The sequence below is a fragment of the Camellia sinensis genome, chromosome 9 (genome assembly GCF_055761805.1).
Source record: "Camellia sinensis isolate YWXY chromosome 9, ASM5576180v1, whole genome shotgun sequence".
In the NCBI taxonomy this organism is placed as follows: Eukaryota; Viridiplantae; Streptophyta; class Magnoliopsida; order Ericales; family Theaceae; genus Camellia; species Camellia sinensis.
In genome coordinates, this window is record NC_138969.1 from 3,111,412 (window position 1) to 3,138,101 (window position 26,690).

Consider the following 26,690-nt stretch of genomic DNA (forward strand, 5'->3'; position numbering starts at 1 on the left):
GAGCTTCAGAGCTTCAAATCGAATCGCTCTGATGTGAGCTTCAAATCGAAATTCTGGTTTCCAACCAAGTCAAATTTTGAATCTGTATGAATCTCAAAGAAAATGGCTCTGAATCGAAATTGTTGTCAAGGGTTTAGAAGCAATTGGGGGTGAGCAAGAGAGAGGCGTGGGGATTGTGAAGGCGTGAGATTCAAAATAAGGGTTTCCAAAGCTTTAACAAGTATTCTCACATTCAAAATAGCGCGTGAGGGCCAACATATTTGGAGGCGTTTTTAAATGCCTCCGATTTCAAAACGGTGTCGTTTTATTAACGAAATATGCGACGTTTTTATAAAACGTCGTTAAATATTTATAAAAGTGGCGTTTAAAAAAACGCCGTTAAAAAAACGCCGTCTAAACCTATTTTTCCTGTAGTGAACAAAAAATTTATCTATGCAATTAATGCTTCAACTTTTAGGTTGCAGTAGAGTAATAATAATAATAATAATAATAATAATAATAATAATAATAGAAGTTATTGCATGAAGAAAAGAAATTCCTTGGTAATGCATTCATAGTTCACGGTTTTTCAAGATGAGGTTGGAAAAGTTTATTGCAACATAATATAAAACATGTGAGGAAAAATGAAAATTTGTATATCTCACAATGAGGACTAAAGCTAAACTATAAACAAAATCATTGTATACGTCAAAATGAGATTTATTCTTTTCTGTCACAAAATAAAAAAAATAGATAGAGCAGGATAACAAACAAATCATTTTTCAGTTGATTATTAATAGAGAGGGAGAGAGGTAAACAAAAAGCTACAGGCTAGTCCCTGAACCCAAGATCTGAAAAAACATTTGTAAAAGAGAAAAAAATGTTGTGTAAAAACTTGATTTGATGTATTGAGGGCACAATAAACCCATTAGGTAGATCATGATAAGAGGCGAAATTATATCAGCTCATCAAGCTTGCTTTTCTAATAAAGGTTACCCAATGGTGAAGGTAACTCCGAAAATCACGAATTCATTGGATCCTGTGAAGAAGAAATCTCAGGCTAGTCGAACACATTAGACAAACAAGAGACGGTTGAAAACAATATTGTAGCAGGTTTATACACACTAATGGGCAAGTGGAAAGTGTACAAACTGTTTCTACCATATAAAATCCATCAAACGGGCAGACAGAATATCCAGCTATTTTTAGAACTGGTGAGAACATAAATTCCGCTAATAATAAAGGCAGAAAAAAAAATATGTTAATAGAAGATGAGAATGCGAATAACAAATCTGCATGCCTCATATTGGCTACTTTGCTTCCAAGCACTGAATGCTCCAAAATAGATATTCAATGTAGGATTAAATAAGTGTTGTAGGTAGCATCCAAAAGCTAGCAAGCATAATCTTATACTATTGATGGCAGCTATTTATATGTTGTCAAAAACGCGGAAGTTATTACATACCAAGGTTGTTTATATGTTATGCAAAAAGTGTAAGTTAACTATTATACATAACTTCTAGTGAAGTATATGGATATATATTGACAGATATGTTAATATATATATATATATATATATCTATATATGTAGATCTACTAATAATATATTGTATTACACAAGGGAATTTATACATCTTCTACTTGTCAGACAGTCCACTTGTTGTTTGCCCATGTTGAACTTGCATTTTTGGTAGGAGCGAGATGAATATAATATTCTTTTTCCTTTGAAGCCATGTTGATGTCAGCTATTTTCTGCATACGTTCCTACAATTGAAGAGTATATGTATATTAAATAATTGTGCATATGCTTTAATTTAAGCCTTGATTCTAAATAGCAAGAAGATACTTGCCCTGAGATTTAATTGCACCAATGCATCTGCTGAATGGCCTACCAGCTTCTCTGCATGTGGTCCAAAAATAGCTGTTTGGAAGCAACCACTGTTGTCCTTGATTTGAATTCGGAGGATAGATTTGTAGGCAGTTAAGGTGGGTATAATAGGATGTAAGTGAATGTAATATAGGAAATTATCATGAAGCCAAAAGAGAATGTAAGAGAATGTACTTTAGTTGTAACAAATTATATGTTTTGTACCTTGCTGTCGCTGTAGATTCTTCTGTATTGCATTCAATACAAGTAAATGAGGTGCCAATGTCCCCCATTGTACTGCGGTTACATTTGTTACAAGCAACATACCATGGACGCTGGGTTATTGGTTCTGCTGTTATTTTGCCTTTTATCCATATGTTGCCCTGCTTTAAAAGAAAGTAGTATGTGAATGTAAGCATGCATATATATATATATGTCAATGTAGTAGTCTTCAATTAAGAAAACGAATAAGAAGGTATATACATCATGCGACGACAAATTGTTGATAGGTACAACTTCAAATGTTTTTGAAGATGAAGTTGGAGACGGCAACAGGAACAAGTGTTTTGAATTTGCAATTTCTTCAATTTTTTCTGGGTTTGCTAGTTGCCTGCGTTAATGTAATGAAGAAGCTATTAATACAGGTTAGATGTGAAGGCCTTAAAGTGAATATAATGTTTATGATTTATACCACTCATGCAACGATTGTATTTCAGGTATGTTGGCATTGAAGATGAATTCAGTTGTTGGAGTAGTTGATAAAGAGCATCCTGTAATTGTAGTTTAAAGTGTAGGCGTAATTTTATTCTTCTAGATATTCGATGATGGAAAATATAGGACAATTATGTGGTATTTTCTATTGGAGAAAAGGGTATGTTAACTTACCATTGAATGTAGAAGGTTTGTGGCCACAAATGTAGGCTTTTCAGTAATGATGGAGCTTATGTGTTCACATTCATTTGTGGTGAAATCATCCCATGCCGATAGGTTGATTGTTGTTGATAGGAACATTTGAAAATGTGTTATTAATAAATTTGTGTAATTGTTAATTTGAACTTCGAAATAGCTATTATGTCAATATGATATGTAGGATATCCATGGAAATTGGTAAGGAACTAACGATTGGTCAATGAGAAAGATTTCTCTGACTTTAGCTGGTTGTCCATCGATTCGCTTTGTGATTGTTCTTGTCGGAAGAACATTGGTTGCAATAGCAGCAATATCTGTTAGGTATGTAACATGAATGTGAATGGTAGGTAATTAAAAGAGTGATTGTGCTACTATTAGTTGTGGTATGCATATGAATTTACCAAATTTGATATTTGTTGTAATGTAGTCGGAAGCATCTGCTAGCTGGATGAAAAAGTATGTTTCTAATGCATTTGCTTCTTCTGTTGATTCAGTTTCTTCAACTGATATACGAGAGTTTAGCATGAGTTGAATTGTGTTGTCAATGATTCTATTTCGAGGGTCAATGTATTTGATGATGCCATTTGAAAAATAATGTCTTGTATACATGGAGTAGGCCATCAAACATGGGATGTCATCATCAAAACATGTAGCTTGAATTCGTGAGCCCTAATATGGCATAATATTAGTTATAATGAGTATTTGGGTTCTATATTTAGTGTGTGTGTGTGTGTGTGTGTGTGTGTGTGTGTGTGTGTGTGTGTGTATGAGGTGTTTTGGGGTTGCTAAAAGTAGGATGATGTAATATGTTGTTAGTAATGTATTGAATATACCTCACTGTCTGTTAGGATGAATTGTTGGATAGTAGTTGTTCCAAGCTTGGTTGTACGAGGGGGCTGTTTTTGAATGACACGGAGTTTGGCTCTCCATTTGTGCGATCTATAAGATAACTCACGAATCATTATAGCTTTCTCTTCCATTGTTCCTGCAAATGCAAATGTGGGTATAAGTGAATCAGTGTGCATGTCTACATGGATTTGCTATATATTGGGATATATTTTTAATTTGATTGGTGTGTTATTGACTATGTGTGCAAGTATATATGGATTGGTTTATGTTGGAGGATATGTTACATTTAGTGTGGGTTGTCAAATTCTTCTAGGGTTTGTTGGATTTACCTATGATGTTTTTTGGATAAAATCTTTGTAGACAACATTTCGTGTCATGTTGGACATGTCTTTTGATTGCCTGGCTGGTTTTATGAGGATTTTTACAGCAGATGATCGTTGTGCTCTTGAAAGTGCTACATATAATTGTCCATGGGAGAACACAGGTTGTGGAAGGTAAATGCCGACTTGCTCTAAGGTTTGTCCTTGAGCCTTGTTGATAGTCATTGTGAAACAAGGTCGGATTGGAAATTGTTTGCGTTGAAATGAGAAAGGGTAGTTATCTGTTTTGGCTGGTTTAAGTGGAATCCGGGGGATCAAAACTGAGTTGCCCTGATAATGGCTAGTTGCAATTTCAGCGTGGATAACATTAGGTTTTAGAGCCTTGCATAGTAATCGCACACCGTTGCACATTACTGCAGCAGGGTCTATGTTTCTGAGAAGCATTATTGGGCAAAACTGTTTGAGTTGTAGTTGGTGGGGAGGCATTCCATTGGGAATCAAATTGTGAAGGAATTCTTATGGGTAGTTTTCTCGTGTGTCGTTTGTCGCTTTGTCAAAGCTAGTGTATGTGTATGAACCTCATGGGAATTGGTCCATCAAGACTTTATTGATTTCGTCTACGAATTCATTTTTAGGAGTCAAGATGGCTCGAGATGTCAAGTAATTTGGTTTGAATGCATTTTCAGTGAAATCTGGATAGATGTGTTCAACCAATGTTAATATTGGATTTGAACTCTCTTTTGTGTTGATAGTCATGCATTCAAGTATTGTGATTAAGTCCTCATCTATGTTGTTGTAAGTTCCATTCCCGACGTCTAATAAGAAATCAGAAAATTGAGGATCATGTAATGCTCGCATGTTTTCTGTTAGACGAAGAATGTGAAGATGAGGCCAGAGTGTTGATTCCACCAAACTATTAATGCATTCCTCACGAGTGGATCGAGGACTAACCGGAAGAACTTGTCGGAAATCACCACCAAATACTACACCAAATACTACAGCTTTTCCAGCAAAGATGGTCTCATCTGAGCAAACATCACGTAACATTGCTTCAAAAGCTTCAATATTTTGTTTCTTGCCATAGGCGCTTCATCCCAAATGATTAATTTTGCTTTTCGAATGAGTATGGCAACTCAACTTTGTTTCCCAACATTACAACCAGTTGAACTATTGATATCTAAAGGTATTTTGAATCGAGAATGTGCAGTGCGGCCGCCAGGTAGGTTAGCTGCAGCTATTCCCGTGCTAGCTATTGCTATAGCAATAGATCCTTCTGAGCGTATAGCAGCTAGCAATGCTCGGTACAAGAAATTTTTACCTATACCTCCTGGGCCATCAATGAAAAATCCACCTCCTAAGTGTTGCTTTATGTAATGCATAATCAGATCAAAGGCAATGCGCTGTCCATTGTTTATGAGGACTTTCATATGTATGTCTTCTTCTGAAATTGGGATTTGTAGTTCAGCCTCAATTTCCTTGGTAGGTTTGTTTCGTATGATGGAATCTTTGTTGTATGCTGGGAGGTTGTAGTCTGTGATTTTCTTGCCCATTGATTCGATGAAACATGCAATATGGTCAAGCGTGATGTTTTGTACTTGTTCTGCTGTGAGTTGTAGATTTTGTCTGTGGTCTTCTGATAGAGCATCATAAAATTTCTCCCACAATGATCTTGGATTGTTAGGTTCGCAGAAAACTAATAGTGTTGCAAACAAACGCCTCAGCGCAAAAGGCATTTGGAAAACACTTGCTTCTGCAAGGCATTCTTCAATGGCATTGTCTTTCTCAAGCAAGCATCGTTTTTCAGCAGCTTCTCTGAATGAGGAGCATATTTGCCCATCAACAGTACGAAGGTTTATGAAACTTGTAGCTCCTCTTATGTGTGTTAGAAGTATACGTAGGAAGTATCGTTCTCCTTCAGTAGGGTTGGCTGATACAACCCTTTCAATTGTCCCACTTCTTTGACGTGGTTTCCAATATCGATCTTGAACATTCCAAACATAACGTTCAGGGAATTCAGAGTATAACCATTGCCTAGCAAATGTGTTTGTCTTGTTCATCGCAAAATATTCAATGAACATAGTTCTAGAAGCACGCCCAGATTGTAGGACATTGGGCAAATTATCTTCTTCCTTGAAATTTACAAGTTGCATATTTGGCAAGTGTAAATGGAGAGCTAAAACTGCTGGAGAAATATCGTTAAATGTAAATTTGTAAATACGCCATGCAACTTCAGGTGGAGATATCCAATGAGCGGATCGGTATGCACTAATCTCATCAATAATTGAGCCGTCATCATTGCCAATAAAATGGAAAGAAACACGATCATGCCCTTTGTATACATATTTGTACAAATATTTTACAGCTTTGATTGTGGAACAGATTTCAACATTTATGTGGCAATCGAACTTTGCAAGTAAGTATGGGTTATAAGGGACAACCCATCTATTGTCTAGAAGGCTACCTCGAACATTCACACACTTGCCGTCATTTCGGCGCCTATAGATTGGGTAAGAGTTCTCACCACTTGGTCACTTCTGAGAATTCTCGAGGGTATTTGTTCTTGCATTAGCCTTTTTTGGTCATGCAAGGGTTTGTTGGCTTCAGTACACCACAAGGGCCATGCATCATATGCTTCACAACTGCCATATAAAAATGTGGATTGTCATCTTTATTTGGGATCTCGGCAGAAATGTATGTGTCATATTCTTCAGGATGGATAATCTTTGCATGAGATTTCAAAACCAACAAGAAATGGATATGTGGAAGGCCACGCTTTTGGTATTCAATCACATATGTGTAAGCTGCTACAGGGCCGAAGAGTTGTTTTTTGACCAACTCATTCTTTAGCTCCACAATTTTGGCAGGAAAACACGAGCGATAAGATCTGTCGATTTTGTGCTTCTTCTGTTTCATGTAGCTCCTCTGCTTTGATTTCAGGCCAAGAAGGGTTGCATGTCATTGTTAGGTATATGTCAGGCTTTCCATATCGTTGTACTAATGTCATAGCATCCAGATATCGTCGCTTCATATCTTGAGGGCCACCAATAAAGGATGCTGGAAGTACTATGCGTTTACCAATGTTTGATGCTCTTGTTTTACCACTTGTTACACTGCCGACTATTCCTTGGTACAAGTCCGCACGAATAGTGTCTTGGTTAGCTCGTATGTAGTCTAATCGAGTGCTTTCAATTTTTATGTACATGTCGACAAGAAATTGTTGTAGCAACCTGCCTGAAAGTAATGTTGTCAATATTTGTGAAGGCCTAATTTGTAGCAGATAGCTGTAGAATTGGCAGCATGAAATTCCTGATGCATCACTCGTAACAGCATGTGAAGCTGTGAGGAAAAAGAGAGTTAGAATGGATGTAGGCTGGTTGTGAGCTTTTGGGGTTTTTTGGTCAGTGGAACAATAATATAATTTCAATGAGTAGAGGATTTTTTACCTTCATTTTCTAAGGGTAACAATTCTGATGTGTTTTCAGAAATGCCTGTGTTGTCTGATGGAATTTTTTCCCTTTTTTTTTTTTCACATTACGGTGCCACCCTGTTTCACCGTAAGGAAATAATAGAGGGTATTGAAGAGGGTCATGGCAGCCATGGTAATGCATAACTCGTTGGCTGCCACCTGATTTTTTATGGACAAGAATGTCCCAAGTCTTATTGTTGGTGGACTCTTCTTCAACCCATATTGATGCAACTTGTGAAGCCGATGGTGCATTGTAGGTTCTTTGATCTAGGCAAGGATCTGTTCGGATGGCAATACTGCATTCCTCGTTAATCACAACATCTTTTAAGTTGCGCAGAAATTTTGTATAGGGATTTTCTAACAAAATGCGCATTATTGACTCAATGATATCAACACGTAATTGTGGTGCATTTTCCGAACGATGCTGCAATTCATGCTCAGTGTCATAGAAATATAGTTGGAGGTATTTGGGTTTGCTGTCAGGTGGTTGTAAACTATTGATGTAGTGATGCACCTGGCCTTGAGCTTGAAAAGTGTATATGTCGTTTTTCCTTATTGCAACCTTGCTATCAAGACACCCATAGATGTGGAGGCAAATAAGTTATTGTATGTTCGAATATTTGCACGGAAATATTGGCTGTCCTCATCATTGGATGTCATTAGGCGATATAAGTCTTGAGGTGGTGGGTTGCAAGCAAGTTGTACTTGGCCCTGTGAATAGCATAATCCTTTAGACTTGTATGGAAAAAGTCTTGCACCACAAAATCTACACAAAGATGTTGGAGGAAGACAGGAAGCAGAAGTTGGAGGAAAAGGCATCCTATTTGCAATTCTCTGTGTTCGTTGACAGCCTACCAACAGCAATAATTGTTAGTATGTAAGTGTTGGTAAAAATGCTGTGGAATACATTAGACGTCAAGTTTTTGGTTGTGGGAACATACGTTGACACTTTTGGGTACAAGTTGTGGTTATGTTGTTATCAGATTGGTTCGCCTGATAGTTTAATGAATCGCTTGAATGGTCGGCATATGAAGGAAGCATTCCTAAAATCATGATAGTAAGTGGAATGTACAAGTAGGGTATATTTTGACAAATGGTAAATAGTGTCTAAACATTAGTATGGAAATATGAAGTCGTAGAGTCATACGGATTGGGAAGTCATTTGATTCTGAAGAAGCTGCGATACCACCAGATGAGCAACTCCCATAGTAGAAATTTTCAGTTGGGGCCACAACAGTTGAAGGCACATCTATATAACATTTGAATTAGATGTTATGGATGAGGGAAAAATTGATATAGCAAACTTACAAAGATGTCAGCCTCTTTCTTGCAAAGGCTAGTCAGGCAATAGGTTTGTAGGTTTGGTAACTCTATTACATCTGATAACATGTTGTATACCTTTATCATTTTCAATCATTTTGTTGCGTAATTGCTGCTCCTTTGCGCGTTGACGATTTTCCCTTCGCTGTTGTAATATTTCTTGCCTGCGTTCATTTGTTAGTCTTGAACGGTATGCGCGCTGGCGTTGGCGATTTTGTTCACGTGTACGAGCTGGGAAATATCGATTCGTTAATTGTGAATGTATTGGTCACACAAACTATGTCGGTGTAGTTATCTAGCATACCTTCTTGTTCTTCCAATAGGCTTTCTCGAGTTCTGACTAAATCGTTATTCATATTGTTTGAGTTAAAATCTCAAATACACCTACATTTAATTATCAAATGTGTAGCATAGATTTACAATAAATCAATAATGAATTTTTTTAGCAAGTAGACAATTATAAGCAAAACGAAGAAGTAGAATTTCAATTGAAGAAATAAATGTATGTTTAACAAGAGCTAGTCAGAGGGTTGTATGTTAATTCTACAATGTGAACTGTAGAAATTTAATGTATAAAGAGAAATAGAGAATTGTATTATTGATTGATTTATATTGATATATATTACAATGATTCATGATTCCTATATATAGAAGAGGGTGAGTGTGTAGTAGGTAAGGAGTAGGTGAAGTGGAGGTGGTAGTGGTGTAGTGGGTTAGGTTTAGTGGAGTAGGTGAGGTGGTAGTGGTGTAGTGGGTTAGGTTTAGTGGAGTAGGTTTAAGTGGGTGAAATAGGTGGAGAGTAGGTGGATTTTAACAGCCCCCCGCAAACTCAAGGGGGATAGGAACTAACCAACTTGAGTTTGGAGAGAGTAACAAAACAAGAAAATACATAAAAATAAAAGAGGATAAGAGACACTGTATGGTCGTGTCAGACCATTGGTGAAGACACTGGATGGTGGTGTCATAACGTTGTAGAGGACACTGTATGGGGGTGTCATAACCATGTAGAGGACACTGTATGATGGTGTCATAACGGTGTAGAGGACACTGGATGGCGGTGTCAGACCGATGTAGAAGACAGTTTATGGGGTCATGTCGGACCGTTGTAGCAGACAATGTTGTGACAGTTGTGGTGACAGTTTACGGAGTCTTGCTGGACCCTTGTAAAAACTAACCGGAATCAATGTCGGGACAATTTACAGAGTCTTGTCGGACCCATGAAGGAGCTAACCGGAATCAATGTCGGGACAGTTTACAGAGTCTTGTCGGACCCTTAAAAAGTCGCACCCTCAAAAGGTGTGCCCAATCTTTCAAAAGGCGTGCCATCAAAAGGCGTGCCCAATCCATAAAAAGGCGTGCCATCAAAAGGCGTTCCATCAAAAGGCGCGCCCACTTCATCAAAAGACGTGCCCGACAGAAAGCGTCGAACCATCAAAAGGGGCGCCTGACACGCGGCGATGCACGTGATTGACAGAGCGCGTGTCGGCCTCGTCGTCTCTGTCTTTATAAACCAAAGCGAAGTCTGAGGCTTGGAAGCATAACAAACCAGTTGAAACCTCTTCGTTCTCTGTAACATTCTGAAACCAACCCTTCTCTGAAACACTCAGCAACCCAAAAACATGGCTTCTTCTTCCCGTGGTCTGCTCACTCTCTTTCCCGACCTCAACGAGTCAACAAGAGAGATAACTGATGCGGTGGCCTGTGAACCTCAACCAAACACCGCTGGTTTTGCTCCGTTGAACTTTCCGATGCGGTCGGTGGAGCAAAAAATGGCAGTGCAAACGGATATTGAAGCTAATCAGTATACATTGAAGTCCTGTGTTGAAACTATGACTGCGGTCACAAACTTGTCGCACCGGCTGCAGAGTAGGACAAATGAGGTGCAACAGTTAAACGCCCAACTGGCTCTGCTCCAACGCATGTATAAGGATGCGCGAGCAGAGATAAGTGTGCTAAAGGCGGAAAATAAGGAGCTGAAGCGGAAGGCCACCGTTATGTTCCGATTTGGAAGTCCGCCATATGCTGTAGTGGAGGAGCAAGGTGGAGTGATCGTGCCCAGTGGAGTGGGAAACACGGAGGCAACACCGTCAAGGGCCGCCCAGGACGGAGGCAAGAAGAAAAGACCGGCGGAATAGGCGAAAAAGTGAGGTCGGTGGGTGGCCGTCTGCAGAAAAGAAAACAAATCTTGTGGTGTTGTGGTTTGTGTTGTTGTGGTTGTTTTTTTTTTTTTTTTTTGGTTAAAATTGTGATCGGGGTTGATCCCTGAGATGAATAAAAGATGGTATGGTGTGCAAAGCTATATGGTATGAATGGAATTTGAAAAAGATTAAAAAATAATGTGAAAGAAAAATAAAGAAAGAAATAATAAAAATATATTTGAAATCAAAATGAAAGATGGGGGAAATAAGGAAAGTGGTTTGGAGAAAATAAATAAAAATAATGGATTTTGAAATCAAACGGAGGAGAGAGAGGGGACAAGCCCATGTGAGAGAAAGAGGGGAAAAATGATAGCCGATGCACCCAAAAATAATCTAGCTGCTATCCACAGGCGCTTAGGGGAAGGAAATGGTAGCAAGAGACGGCCAACACCATATATGGCTATAGCAAAGAAATGGAGTATCAAGCTCAATGGGCTAGGATTTAGACCAGAGAGTAAAGCCACTGGTCCTGTTGAACACACACCTCCAAGGCTCAAATAATCAAAACATGCTTCACGCATTTCCTTCCTTGCTTGATCAGGAGATGCACAAAACACCTTATACAGGGCTCCAGTCATTCCTCCACCAGTTAAAGGATGACGCATGTTGAAAGCATCACCTATTAATAGTGCTCCAGGAGTAGGGTAAGGAGCAGCTGGCATACTTCTATTGGGCATTGTTCTAATACTTCCCTTATCAATTGCAGCTATAAATGAATCATGCAGCTCAGGTGGAACCTGGGGAGCCACCAGAGGGAAGCAAAGCCGAAGGCTGCTGCAAAGCCGAAGGCTGTAAAAGCGAAAAAGGAAAAGAAGGCTCCGGCTAAGACAAAAGCTGCTGCGCCAAAAGCTAAAGCCGCTGTGAAGCCCAAGCCAGCGGCAAAGGCCAAGCCAGCTGCGAAGCCAAAAGCTGCTGTGAAACCGAAGGCTGCCGTGAAGCTGAAAGCTGCAGTGAAGCTCAAGGCTGTGGCGAAGCCCAAACCAAAGCCGAAGGCGAAGGATCCTAACAAGAGGCAAATGAGCATGGAGGAGAAGCATAGATTGAGTGTTGGGTTGCAGAGTTTGCCCCAGGAAAAGATGCCACAGTTAGTGCAGATTATGAAGAAGAGGAATTCACATTGGCCTCAAGAGAGAGGATTTAGGCAGTGATGGGAAGGTATGTGTAGAAAATAAGCGGAATAGGTTGAGGTCCGGCGGGCGGCCAAGGCGAGGTTGCCGCCCGCCGGTGAAACGAAAAATACTAAGTGCTTAACCTTGCTCTGATACCATGTAGAAATTTAATGTATAAAGAGAAATAGAGAATTGTATTATTGATTGATTTATATTGATATATATTACAATGATTCATGATTCCTATATATAGAAGAGGGTGAGTGTGTAGTAGGTAAGGAGTAGGTGAAGTGGAGGTGGTAGTGGTGTAGTGGGTTAGGTTTAGTGGAGTAGGTGAGGTGGTAGTGGTGTAGTGGGTTAGGTTTAGTGGAGTAGGTTTAAGTGGGTGAAATAGGTGGAGAGTAGGTGGATTTTAACATGAACTTAGGTGTTTTCATTTTTTGGGAATGCTCTATGTTTTTATAGCTATTTGAAGTTGAGAATATGAATGTTGCTAAACATCCTAATCGATGACATGATTTCCATCTTTTCTAGTGTAGATCAAAATAGAATAGTATATTTCAATTTCTCGAAGCCCACTTTGTGTATATTTCAATTTCTCGAAGCCCACTTTGTGTATATTTCAATTTCTCGAAGCCCACTTTGTGTTGTTTCTACATTTCTTGTTGGTGAAAATGTGGAATATCTATTACATGTAGGGGTTGCGCTATAGTTTGCAATTTGTCTATTATATTTGGTATCCAATTTGTCTATCCCTTCAATATCAATATTTTTTCAAATTGTGTTCCAGACTTGTTGGTTGTAATTTTAGTGAATTAATTATTTCGTAATTCTAATTGAACTAAGTGCCTAATAATTTAGTTTGTGCATATCTATCAAAATTGGAGAATTACCTATCTTATTGGGTGCACCAATTGAAGTTGAGTACATGGATGAGCTTCTGGAAATTTTAGAGCAATTGGGGAAATTTAATCGGAAATTGATTCAGTTTATTGAAATTGGATGTGATTGAATTGAGTCTTGATTGAAACTATTAATTATGTTCCTAGATGGTAATTATGTGATTGAAAGTGTTATTGATTGTTATAATATTTATTGACCTGTATTATTTGAACAGATAGATTAGAATAACAATTAAATCTGTTCGGTTCGCTAATTTGAACAAGTTAGAATTAAAGCGTTCGCTAAGAATTAGAGCCTAATTTATAGTAGTATAATTGAGATCATTTAACGTAGAGAATTAATTTATTTGGGTAGAAATGAGTGTTTCTTTTTTTAATTATTTATTTATTTTTGGGAATTTAAAAATAAATTAGGACAGAAATCGTTGTGCATCTAGTTACTTTTTGGGCATTTTATGTCCCGTTCAAAAGTCAAAAAAATAAAGAAGAAAAGGAAGCCATTAAATAAATCCATAATAGAGATAAGCTATCATATATTCCTTGAAACTATAAAACAAATAAATAAAGAAAATGGAAATCCAATGAACCTAAGGAATCTATTCAGGTATCTAGCAAGCAGATACTTTAGCAGGGGGAAAAATTGGCCTCTTTTGCTATAAAAATGTTGTTACTTTATCTACATACTTGCATAGATACTCATAATTTAAATTTCCCATAAGTGGTCTCTCTTTTATGGAAGTAAATCTTATTGCTAACTATAATTAGTTCGCTGGTTGTTTAATGTTTTAGCTGTTGGGAAAGTTAGATGATTCTTTTATAAATTAGTTTGGTTGCTAGAAAAGAATTGCTGTACATTTTTTATATATGATTCTTTTAAAAAAAAACCTAGTTTTCATTAAATAAAGAATAAATAGAATTGTCTATCAGATTTCCTACCAATTTTTTCATCATATAAATTTCTTAACATTATCAAAACGTAAAGAGTTGGGCACATCTTATAAATAATAGAGTTAATAATGTAAGGCTCGTATTTATAAATATTGTAGTGTTATTTTGCCAGATTTTGTTGTCATCCAACTTTGTTCGTCCAACTTATCTAAGCAAGCACTATAAATTTTTTATACATGATTCTTTTAAAAGAAAACCTATTTTTTGATCACATAAATTTTATAACGTTATCAAATTAGTTAAGTTCGTAAAAAGCCTGTAGATATACAGTGACAAACACAAATATAATAAATATTTGAAATTGTGGCGGGTTTATGAATTTGAGAAATGAAATGTAGTTATATTTAGATGTAGTTACATTTCATAACATTATCAAAACGTAAAAAGTTAGACACATCTTATAAATAATAGAGCTAATTATCTAGGAGTCATATTTATAAACATTATAGAGTTATTTTCCAATAGTCTGCTGCTGTCCAAATTATCTAATGAAACCTATTTTTTTGGTATCTCCAATGGCGTAGCTGCCAGGAAAATTAGATGATCAAGTTTTCATTAAATCAAGAACAAATTAAATTTTCCATCAGATTTCCAACGGTTTTTTTCACCACTTAAATAATAGAGTTAATAATATAATAGAGTTAATTATGTAAGGTTCATATTTACAAATATCATAGAGTTATTTTGCCATATTCTGTTGTTGTCCAACCTATCATCATCTAATATATATAATTAGATATTTTTAATTATATTTTTAATTATTTTGTTTTGTAAGAAGGAAGCCCTAAAAATTTTTCATATATGATTCTGTTTTGAATTATTCAGTTCTGTAAGTTTTTAGCTACATAAACTTCATAACATTATGAAAAGATCAATAGCTGAACAGAGTTTTATAGATAGGCAATTAGAAACACCCCACACATAAACCTAGTTAAGTTTATAAAAAGGTAGTGGAAAATACAATAAAAGCCACAAATATAATAAATATTAAAAATTGTGTTCGGTTTATGAATTTGAAGAGTGAAATGTATTTAAAATTCAGACAATGGATTCACCCTATAAACTTAACCTACAGTTTTATAATTTCAACAATTGTGTTTTGAATTTTAACTACTGTTTTCTCTATTTGTACTTGGGGAACCCTTTCTTAGCCCGCAATTTTTAGATTTGGTTAGAAATACTGATTTCGTTTCAGATTTGGGAAATACTGAAGATCAATCTATAATTCTATTTGTTTTTATGTAAGCAATTATTATTGTCTATATATTATTCTTTGTTGCATCAAAAGTGCAGGTTCAAGATGAAACTCAAATTCTTATGGAATGAAATCTTATTGCTAATCAAACTTAATTTTTTGTTGCTTCGATGTCTTAGGTGGCAGGAATTTCACATAATACTTTTATAAATTAGTTTGCTTGGTAGAGTTATTTTGCGAAATTTTGTTGTTGTCCAACTTATTGTTATCTAATATATATAATTAGATATTCTAATTATATCTTGACAAATTTGGATGTGAGTTGGATATATAAATTCACCTAAGAGGAGAAAAAATAAGGAAATCTCATTTATGTTTCGAAGTCAATGGTCTCAACTAAATTGTCCAACTTGAAACTGCCCATTTGTAGTACCATTTTTACATTAGCGTTGGGCATATTTGAACAATAAATGAAGGAGTCCTGGTCAAAATTGGGAGCAGGGGCTGACTTGGTGGCTGCATTTTTGAGATTGTGGTGGTAATGTGAAGCCACGTGGTTCGCTGACTTGAACATCAAGCTGTTTTTTATCAAAGTTATAGTCTCATTCTTATATTTTCCTTATCAGCACATAAACAGTTGGACAGGTGGACAATCTAAATTTTATAAAGATATGAAAACATAAACAGTTGTACAGTTTCATGAATGAGCAATTAGAAGCACCACACACAAACTTAGTTAACTCCTCAATTATTGAGACACATTAACGAACACACGGTGCGCATCTGCTGAACATGTCAGGGTGTACGTACCAGGCTTTGCAACTGCAGGACCAGAGCGTTGGAGGCCTACTTTTCACAGCATTACGGCAGGAAGAAGATCGACAATCTTGTTACTTCATCTACATAATAAAAGAATCATGTGAATTTCCTCACAACTAAGACTTCAAAGAAACTCAAAATTAACTATGATTAGCAATAAGATTTACTTCCACAAAAGTTTCCATCTTCAATGTCCACTTTTGATACAACAAAGAATAATATATAGACAACAAGAACTGGTTATATAGAAACAAAAGGAATTAAAGATTGATCTGGAATTTTCACTTTTGGTTAAAGGCTTTTTGTTAAGGTGTGTGTATGAGACAAAAAGAGAGACAACACTTTTGACAAATTTAAATTATGTCCACCTTATTTTTTTTTTTTGGTGGTATGATTCTTTTAAAGGGAAAACAAATTTTCATTAAATGAAGAATAATTAAAATTTTCATCACATTTTCGAACAGTTTTTTCACCACTTAAATGTGATAAAATTATCAAAACATAAAGAGTCGGACAGATCTTGTAAATAATAGAGTTAATTATGTAAGAGTTATATTTACAAATATTATAGTGTTATTTTGCCAAATTTTGTTGTTGTTCAACGTATCGTCATCTAATCTATGTAGTTAGATAATTCTAATTATGAGGTGATGGCTGGTCCTATGTGTTTCATATGACCCGAAATTCTCGCTCTCTCTTTCTCTCTCTCTTTCTCTCCGGTTCATCTTCGAAGAGGATCTACTACGCGTTCTGGTTTTAGGATCTGCATCTTCTAGATCAAATTAATTCATCTTCTACACGATTTGGTCTTACAAGCCATACATCTTCTGTGCCTTTCACTGTCCTAATATCCTGCTCTAATAAGCATATGTTAAACGAGATGATCGTCTTCATTTTTCTTTGTTTCATTCTTTTTTTTCTTTCCTTTCCCTCCTGAATTGCCCATTCTAATAAGCATATGGTCCATCATTTGCTTCTCAATGTAAATTTCTATCTGCACTACACGGTTATTGATTTAAATTTATCTATAGCAGAAGAAGAAGAAAAACAAGAAAGTTGTTGAGAAGTACTGGAATCGGGAGCTCACTAATGAGACCCAGTCTATATGGGTAAGAATTCAAATGCTCTTTCTTGTTGTGTACTGCGCTTGATTTGTTGTCTTCGGAACCCCGAGGATGTCACTACAGAGGAATATAATGAATTCTACAAGAAGACATTCAATGAATACTTGGAGCCTTTAGCAACTTCACACTTCACAACCGAGGTGATGATGGATATTATCTTATACTGCTATTCTATTTAATAAACTTAAACAGACTGTTTTGCATCTAAATAATAAAGTGTCGCATCAATCGCTTAACTCATCTATTCTAAATCTAAACTTGGATATTTCTGAACAAGAAGACCCAAAAAAATAATGTGATGTTTTATTTACCATCAATTCCCTTGGTAACTGGCTTCCTGAAATGTTTTATTTACCCAAATCGTCAACGAAATTAATATTTCTAAAATGTCGTATTTACATGTGATTTGTCTAATTTGATTATAATCACAAGTAGTAGTTTGTTTTAATTAATTGTATTGTCTGTTTTATTGAATATTTTTTTAAATAATTCAATTCTCTTGTCCTTAACTTCCCTATCCAGTGCTCCCCAAAAAAAACTTCCCTATCCATACATCCACATATTGTGCCGAATTACTATTTCAATTTGTATTCATTTCGGGTAGGGGGCTGACGTGTGTTATTAAAAAAAAAAAACATTAAATAAATCTAGAAAGTCATTTTTGCATTATTTTCTGGAATTTTTAACAATAAATTAGAACTTAATATATAGTCAATTACATTTTTCAGTTGACATAATATATTATATAGAACATAGAAAAAAGAAGTGGAAAATCATTTTCCAACCTTGCCTTCAAAAAAATAATCAAAATAGAAACAAAACAAGAGGAAACAGCTCTGTTTTAAAGTTCACCAGAAATTTCCATTTTGTAAGTCAAACTTTGCTGATTTAACTGACATAGGTATAATTTTTAAAACAAATGAACTTTATCAAGGAAAAGTACTGAACAATTTGTGTGACCTAATCTAACCTAACTCCAAGGAAAAGGATCGGATATAAGGCTCTATCTTAAACGAGTGTTCATTTTCCCCAAGAAATTTAATCCATTTACTGAAAGAAACCTTCGAATTCGGCTGTTGAATGTTCCGAATAAAAAAAAGACCCATCCAATTTTCTAGGTTGAACATTCCAATCCAATCAAGAGAAATGTTTGAGACCTATTAACAAACACATGGTGTGCGTACCAGGAAGAGGACCAACAGATATACAAAATAGTAACACAGTTTTCAATAGTAGCAATCACATTACAAATATACGAAATCACGGGTGTACGTACTGGGATTTGCAACTGCAGGAGCACAGCTTTGGATCCCAAATTCTCACAGCGTTACGGCGCGAAGAGGACCGACAGTTATGGCAAGAAGAGGACAAAAAGCACTCCTTCGAGAAGCTATCTATATGATATATATATATATATATCTTGTGAGAAAGGCCATCTTCGAAGGGGCAAATTCTATTTTCTTCTTCCTTGTCGGTCAACCAAATGTGGTAGGGAGGAGGCCTGGGAAATAGAGAACCCGCAGACCACCGTTTGGGAGGAATTCTAGGATGAATGATCTTGGAAATGAAACAGCAACAGAACGAGGGTGGGCCTTTTGACAGGCTGAAGCATGAAATTTGTTTGTTTCTGTGTGTGGCCCAACCGAACAACACGTAGGCAGCCCAAATCCGTAACAAACAAAGAACCCATTGTGACACCATTCGTTACACCACACTTACATGCTTTTATATATGTTATAGATTTAGTATTTAGAATGTCAGATTTGTTGGATATTTTGTGTTTTTTAAGGATATTTAGTATTTAGCATATGATAAATGCACGATGGTTCTTGAAAATATTTATATTTTGTCTATACTATTAATTTTTAAAAAATGTCCTCTGTGTTCGCCTCGATTCGATGAAGCCCTCGCCTCGCCTCGCCTCGTCGCCTCGCCTCGTCGCCTCGCGCTTAGGCATTAGGAGACCTTGTCGCCTCAGTTCGCTTTTCGCCTTAAAAAACACTACGTTAAATGGTGGTGCCCCACATTCTCATGTTATTAACTTGTACCTTAATGTTGTGCAACATCTATGAGTTTTTGCTAGCATTTCTCAATGTTTAATCTTCCTTGTATTTGTTGTTCCATCTATATACTGGACATCCAGGGCGGATTAAAATCCAGGTCAGTATTTATGGGAAGAGGATTTTACTCTTGTGGGAAGAAATACAAAAGACAGGACCTTGAGGCAAAAATTATGAAAGAGAAAATGAGCAACAATGGAGAGAGGAGAAAAAAAATACCAAGTTACAATCGAACTTTTTTCAAGTGAAGGATACGAAACATCAGCACATGCACGTCGCAGAATAGCACAAGCACCATGAAAAATAGCATAAGCAATATGGCTGATATCACTCTTCTCAATCCTCGGCTGTAATTAAAAGAATAAATCAAAATAAAATAAAATATCCAAACTACATGAGGTAAATATAAGTAAGTATACCTGATAGAAGTTTAGATTGTCATTATAGTGCACTATCATTCCCCTATAGAATCGAATAACTTCAACAGCAATACTTTCGGGTGGAACACGCCCATGCCTTTTGGCCAAAAAAATATTTATCTTTCTCAATTTTAGCAAACACCCTTTGCTCAGCATTGCCCGGAGGAGGAATGTTAGAACGCCAATTAGGAATATATTTCATTACACAAGCATCCAAAACGATTCCATCAAACAGTTTACGACCATGCATAATATCCCACACCTTCATTATAAATTTTTTTTTCAGAGTACTGTTCCAAAACGAAGAATCGTCCAACAGCCAACAAATATCCACTTTTTCACTAAAACACAAATGAACAGAAGATTAATTAGTCAAAACTACATAAGGACAAAATATTAAAAAGAAATAACATATTTAACTGATTGATATTTTTTGTCCCGCAAGTCCTTCATAAAAAGGGAAAACTCGTTCGAAAGTCTCTGGTCTCTGAAATAACTTTGCAACCGTCGCCATTGGAAATCATTATCCTCTCTATAAGGCTTAACTATAACTTCAGCCATCAAAGAGTGAAAATCCTCTATGTCTTTGAATTTTGCATTATAAAGCTCTGCAAAAAAAATTGAAATTTCATAGATGCATTTCAAAAAACATAACCAAATAAAATGAAAATAAAGAATGAGTTACAATATACCATTACTATGTATGGCCTTTTTTACCCAAATAAGTTTGGGATTTTGGTTCACGACCGAGATTCCATCTAACAATCTAGTAGAGCAGTATCCCAAAGAATATATTTTGCGTAATGCCATGCTAATGTCACTAAATAGTGGCATTGCCTTGGGTTGAATGTAACTCCACCAATCCTCGATGGGGCAGGACTTTTCAGACCAACTTCTGCATTCAGAATCGACATAGGAGAAAATATCTTGTCCGACTCTTTCAAGTAAAACTCTTTTGTCATCAACAAAATAACCCTCTACAATGAAACTCCCTTTGCAAATCCTCAATGCTGCCAGGGAATCCATTGCTTGGCGATTATTTTCGAAGTCAAAGCTACTGATGGGCGTTGCAAACTCTTCAATTAGAGGGCTGGAAAAAGAAGTTTTCCCATATTGAAATTCACCTTGCAGTAGATATAACATTTCAGCTCCTTTACTAGATGGGTCTGGAAATTCTTCCTCAGACCGTGGATGCATTCTAGACATACGTGGCATATCTTGTTGGCCACTAGCAACCAATGTTGCCCACGAAGACGGTTGTTCCATAACTAATAAAATAAATAAAAAAAAGAACAAAGTGTAGGTAAACTTCATAACAGAGTCAATATACAAATAAAAATAAACATAATAATAGCGGATGAGGAAATAAAATGATCAATATCATTACAAAAAAATAATTACAAACAGTATTAAAACAATCTCAACCAGAAACAATATAAACATATAAAAAAGGGCAAAACTACAATGATAAATAGCTAACAACAAAACACACAATGTAGATGATAACATAATAGAGCTTTGTTGTTAACTTTGTGAGACCTTAATCATCACAGCACCATAGAACAAAAAGCAAAGATAGAGAGAGCAAACAGAAATAGTGCACGGAAGAAGAGAGTACCGAATCAGCGAGCAAAGGTGAGCAGAGAAGACCGGCAAGGCTATAGGCAGCGATCGGCGAGGTGAGGAGCAAGAGGGGAGACGAACCGTTCTTTACAGATGAACCGTTCTTTATAAGTTAAGGCTATTTTAGGAAAAACAATAAAAATTTATGAGACATATGTCCTAGAACCCATAGCTACGGTAGAAGATTGAGTGAGGTGGTTTGGCGGAGGGAAAATTGGAGACATTATTGGTTTTTTTTTTTATCCAATAATATCCTATAACTAAAAAACCTACATAAAAAAACCAAATAATGTCTCCAATTTTCCCTCCGCCAAACCACCTCACTCAATCTTCTACTGTGGGTTCTATGACACGTCTCATAAATTTTTATTGTTTTTCCTAAAATAGCCTTAACTTAATAAAGAACGGTTCGTCTATAAAGAACGGTTTGTCTCCCCTCTTGCTCCTCCTCGCCTCGCCGATCGCCGCCTATAGCCTTGCCGGTCTTCTCCGCTCACCTTTGCTCGCTGATTCGGTACTCTCTTCTTCTGTGCACTATTTCTATTTGCTCTCTCTCTCTACTCTCTCTATCTTTGCTTTTTCTTCTATGGTCTGATGGTGGTGCTGTGATGATTACAAAGTTAACAACAAGGCTCTGTTCTGTCTATTATGTTATCATCTACATTGTGTGTTTTGTTGTTAGCTATTTACCATTGTAGTTTTGCCCTTTTTTATATGTTTATATTGTTTCTGGTTGAGATTGTTTTAATATTGTTTGTAATTATTTTTTTGTAATGATATTGATCATTTTATTTCCTCATCCACTATTATTATGTTTATTTTTATTTGTATATTGACTCTGTTATGAAGTTTACTTACACTTTATTCTTTTTTTTATTTATTTTATTAGTTATGGCACAACCTTCTTGGTGGGCAACATTGGTTGCTAGTGGCCAACAAGATATGCCATATATGCCTAGAATGCATCCACGGTCTGAGGAAGAATTTCCAGACCCATCTAGTAAAGAAGCTGAAATTTTATATCTACTGCAAGGTGAATTTCAATATGGGAAAACTTCTTTTTCCAGCCCTCTAATTGAAGAGTTTGCAATGCCAATCAGTAGCTTTGACTTCGAAAATAATCGCCAAGCAATGGATTACCTGGCAGCATTGAGGATTTGCAAAGGGAGTTCCATTGTATAGGGTTATTTTGTTGATGACAAAAGAGTTTTACTTGAAAGAGTCGAACAAGATATTTTCTCCTATGTCGATTCTGAATACAGAAGTTGGTCTGAAAAGTCCTGCCCCATCGAGGATTGGTGGAGTTACATTCAACCCAAAGTAATGCCACTATTTAGTGACATTTGCATGGCATTACGCAAAATATATTCGTTGGGATACTGCTCTACTAGATTGTTAGATGGAATCTCGGTCGTGAACCAAAATGCCAAACTTATTTGGGTAAAAAAGGCCATACATAGTAATGGTATATTGTAACTCATTCTTTATTTTCATTTTATTTGGTTATGTTTTTTGAAATGCATCTCTGAAATTTCAATATTTTTGCAGGGCTTTATAATGCAAAATTCAAAGACATAGAGGATTTTCACTCTTTGATGGCTGAAGTTATAGTTAAGCCTTATAGAGAGGATAATGATTTCCAATGGCGACGGCTGCAAAGTTATTTCAGAGATCAGAGGCTTTCGAACGAGTTTTCCCTTTTTATGAAGGACTTGCGGGACAAAAAATATCAGTAAGTTAAATATGTTATTTCTTTTTAATATTTTGTCCTTGTGTAGTTTTGACTAATTAATCTTCTGTTCATTTGTGTTTTAGTGAAAAAGTAGATATCTGTTGGCTGTTGGACGATTCTTCGTTTTGGAACGGTACTCCGAAAAAAAAAATTATAATGAAGTTGTGGGATATTGTGCATGGTCGTAAACTGTTTGATGGAATCGTTTTGGATGCTTGTGTAATGAAATATATTCCTAATTGGCATTCTAACATTCCTCCTCCGGGCAATGCTGAGCAAAGGGTGTTTGCTAAAATTGAGAAAGATAAATATTTGTTTGGCCAAAGGCATGGGCGTGTTCCACCCGAAAGTACTGCTGTTGAAGTTACTCGATTCTATAAGGGAATGATAGTGCACTATAATGACAATCTAAACTTCCATCAGGTATACTTCCTTATATTTACCTCATGTAGTTTGGATATTTTATTTTATTTTGATTTATTCTTTTAATTACAGCCGAGGATTGAGAAGAGTGATATTAGCCATATTGCTTATGCTATTTTTCATGGTGCTTGTGCTATTCTGCGACGTGCATGTGCTGATGTTTCGTATCCTTCACTTGAAAAAAGTTCGATTGTAACTTGGTATTTTTTTCCCCTCTCTCCATTGTTGCTCGTTTGTTGCTCATTTTCTCTTTCATAATTTTTACCTTTTAAAGCGAGCAGTACGGGTTTCTTTACACTCGAAGTGAAAATCATTCATAGAAAAATTAAACAGAAAAGCTGTGAAAGGAAGTGAGAACAATTATACTCTCCTTGATGAGATGTCTGGGGTGGAAGAAAAAGGCTCCGATTCATCTGTCCTTTTTTAGGATTAGAGATTTGAGTGTCTGTAATCTAGTTTTCTTAATAAAGAGAAAGCCTGCCGAGGAACTTTCATCAAAGCCCAAAAATTGAGCATAAGATGTTCATTATCCAGGTTGATGAAGAATCGAGGGGAGAGTTGGTGGTGATCACAGAATGAAACAGACAGTGAATGAAACAACCAGACAGTTGATGGTGAGTTACTAACATGAAGGTTAATTTGAGGGAATCTACTGGATAATGCAATCTCTGAAAGAGATCGATACATGCACACCGAAAGGTCATTCTTCAAAAGATACATAAACAGCTCATCGGTTCTTTGTTTTTCAGAAATTTTCAAACAAAAGAGAAGTTTTTGGTGAGATTTCAAAATGGGTGGCAGGGTTTAATAACAGACAACGATGGTTGGAAATGCATAATATATCAAGGAATATTTTATTTGGGGGCAAAAACAGCGAGGACAGGGAAGAGAATACAGAGAGAGATAGGCACATGCAGCGCAAGCACAGATAAAAAGGTATATCAAAGCGGTTACTTGTGCTGAAGGTCTCTAGTCTTCGGCATCAAATGTTGAATTTGGGGAGCATGGAATGGATTGGGAAAAGAGTAGTGGTGTGTGTGAGGACTGATTTGTTCATCAGCTAGAATCACACTGAAAAGAAACTGAACAAGTAATATGATGGGTCGTAAGTTCTCCAGTCATTCCAAGTCAATAAAGCTCTTTCTTATGTAAGAGTAAAGAGTCAGATTACTTAGGGAGGAGTTGCAGTGAGATTGGAAAGGTGGTCGGAGAGGAAGGCACCAACGCTCAGATGTAATTGCTTCGTATGAAGGGTGGATTGGATTGGAGTAAGCAATGTGCTTTTCACATGTTGGAATAAGTTTGCAGCAATCGGTTGGAAATGCAGAACGCTTATAGAATGTTGAAGAAGGAAGTCATCTTCAAGGTAGATTTTGAGAAGGCTTACATCCATGTGGATAGGAATTTTTTTTGGGATTCTGTTATGGAAAGAAAGGGATTGGCGAAAGATAGAGGAAGTGGATTAGGTGGTGTCTTTTGACTTATAATTTGCCAGTCATTGTATATGGGAAAGATGGTTAGTCCTTTTAACGCATCTAGAGTGCTTACACAACAAGGGAATCCATTATCACTTTTTTTTTCTTTTTTCTTTTTTTTTTTCTGGTGGCCGACGTGTTGGATAGGTTGACTGATAGGGCAAGGGAGATTGGGCTAGTTGATAGGTTTTTAGTTGGGAGGGATGGAGTAGGTTTTTCTCACTTACAATATACAGATAATGCTGTCTTTTTCCTTCAGGGGACGAAAGTATGGTAGTAAATTTTCTTTCACTTTTGAGGATTGTCAAATTTGTTTTTGGACTTAAAAGATAAACTTAAGTAATAAAGAGTAGCATTGTTAGAATTAATGTTCAGCAAAGTAAAAAAGGGTTGGCAGGAGTTTTAGGGTGTTCAATTGAGTCTTCCTTTACGGATTTTGGTCTGTTGTTGGGAGGTAACCCCAGCCCAGAGCTGTGTCTTTTGGGGCTCTCTTGTTTTGGAAGAGATTGGTAAGAGGTTGGAGGGATGGAAGAGGGCTTCATCGTTGTCTAAAAGGAAGGGGGAGAAAAATTTGAAGTAAAACAGGGGAGTGCAAAAATGAAGCAAAAAAAGTCGCACAGAGACTCCAATTAATTAATGGAAAGAGCTTGTCTATGAAATGGAACGCAATGCAATGCAGGACCAAGAGGAAATAAAGAGATTGAAGAAGAAATGCGGGAGGAGGAGGAGGAGGAGGAGGAGGAGTTCTTACGTTGAAAGGCAGTCAACAAACATAGAGGCCCTGACACGGTAATGCTTGTGAGCTAAAGGATGAGCCACCAGCTCATCAACCACTCCTGCTGCGTTTTCCACTTTAGAAATCTTCAATTTGGAAAAATACACATGAAGCACAGCACCAGCAACATTCCAGAAATCTAAGCCGGTCCAGATGACAGCTAGCTCATCCCTTCCGTGCGAGACCAAATTTACGCTTGGAGAAGGACCCTCGGGTCTTTCTGCTGGTACCCACTCAAAATCTAAATCATCAGAATATCTATCACCATAATCAAACGACCTCATAATAGCAATATTCTTGTATCTATCAAAGGGGAGATCCTCCAAACCCTTGACTTGCTTGGGGACGGTTTCACCATTAGAGACAAGCAGAGCATCTATCACCTCGGCGTTGTCCAATCAACATAATACGGAACACCATCCAAAAAGGCTGATGAATTCTTGTTGACGCCAAAATCCCTAGAATATATCCCCCAACATTTATCTTGAACGTCGTAATAGTGTAGGCAAGGATCGAACACAGAATGGACTCGAATTCGGTTCCCACCCTCCAATACTGCATGGCCGGTTACGGCAAGATCCATACTTTTATCTTCAGGCAACGGAGTCCAACCACCACCCAGGTCTGTATCCAAAACCTCAGCCCAGGGATATGGGTCCTTCTCACCCATTGCAGATGATCCCATCACGTACATCTTTCCATTCGAGGCTATAGAGTAAGGCAACTCTCTTGGTTTCATCATAGAAAATGCCTTGTGCCAACCATTTTCAGGACAAAGAGTATCCAGGTAATAAACATCTTTGAAGGTCTCTGGGATTGGGGTGTACTCACCAGAGAAATCGCAACCCCCGATGACATATATCCTAGAACCCACAGCTATGGTAGAAGATTGAGCGAGGTGGTTTGGCGGAGGGAAAATTGGAGACCTTATTTGGCTTTTTTGGTCGTCAACAGTGGTGGAATCATCGCTCTTGATCTCGTACCAGTCGTCGCCGTCACTTCTCCTTGCCCGGAAATATATCGGCATCTCCGATCCCGACGTCGGACGAGCCCATGATAAGGCTTGTATATTCTATGTATTCTTTGTTTTCAGATGGCTAGAGAATCTAGGGTTTGGGACGGCAGCAGGATAGATAGGTAATGAGGAGAGAGTGAATTTATTTTTGTTTGGGTAACAG

The 26,690-nt window shown here is 36.9% G+C and overlaps 2 protein-coding genes across 7 annotated transcripts; both read right to left on the minus strand.

Annotated features, from left to right (window-relative positions):
- Window positions 1-1,358: 1,358 nt before the first annotated feature.
- Window positions 1,359-26,690, minus strand: LOC114314360 (replication protein A 70 kDa DNA-binding subunit B). 6 transcript variants are annotated; one of them, XM_082885999.1, is made up of 11 exons: window positions 25,489-26,690; window positions 15,873-15,961; window positions 8,789-8,941; window positions 8,538-8,639; window positions 3,589-3,740; window positions 3,157-3,424; window positions 2,967-3,069; window positions 2,330-2,456; window positions 2,072-2,229; window positions 1,830-1,917; window positions 1,359-1,743 (listed from the first exon to the last, which is right to left on the minus strand). In XM_082885999.1, the coding sequence occupies exons 3-11, from the start codon at window positions 8,805-8,807 to the stop codon at window positions 1,624-1,626; spliced, it is 1,137 nt and encodes a 378-aa protein (XP_082742125.1). In that variant the 5' UTR covers window positions 8,808-8,941; window positions 15,873-15,961; window positions 25,489-26,690; the 3' UTR covers window positions 1,359-1,623. The 6 variants fall into 6 exon arrangements, 4 of the variants coding, with proteins under 4 accessions (XP_082742125.1, XP_082742127.1, XP_082742124.1 ...); XM_082886001.1 differs by having other exon boundaries at window positions 1,830-1,925; XM_082885998.1 differs by having other exon boundaries at window positions 2,072-2,232.
- LOC145799007 (putative F-box/kelch-repeat protein At4g39756) lies at window positions 25,485-26,539 on the minus strand. Its single transcript, XM_082888511.1, has 2 exons — window positions 25,896-26,539; window positions 25,485-25,770 (listed from the first exon to the last, which is right to left on the minus strand). Exons 1-2 carry the CDS (start codon window positions 26,537-26,539, stop codon window positions 25,485-25,487), a joined length of 930 nt encoding a protein of 309 aa, XP_082744637.1.

What these genes read in the sequence shown, in the direction of transcription:
- LOC114314360 (XM_082885998.1), bottom strand. An exon ending in ACAATTTGTCGTCGCATGAT is followed by an intron (nt 2,233 to 2,329) that starts GTATATACCTTC and finishes TTTCTTTTAAAG; the next exon opens with CAGGGCAACATATGGATAAA. An exon ending in TGGTGCAATTAAATCTCAGG is followed by an intron (nt 1,744 to 1,829) that starts GCAAGTATCTTC and finishes CTTCAATTGTAG; the next exon opens with GAACGTATGCAGAAAATAGC.
- LOC145799007 (XM_082888511.1), bottom strand. Translation starts at nt 26,539, where the DNA reads ATGCCGATATATTTCCGGGCAAGGAGAAGTGACGGCGACGACTGGTAC. An exon ending in GTTGATTGGACAACGCCGAG is followed by an intron (nt 25,771 to 25,895) that starts GTGATAGATGCT and finishes TTATGGTGATAG; the next exon opens with ATATTCTGATGATTTAGATT.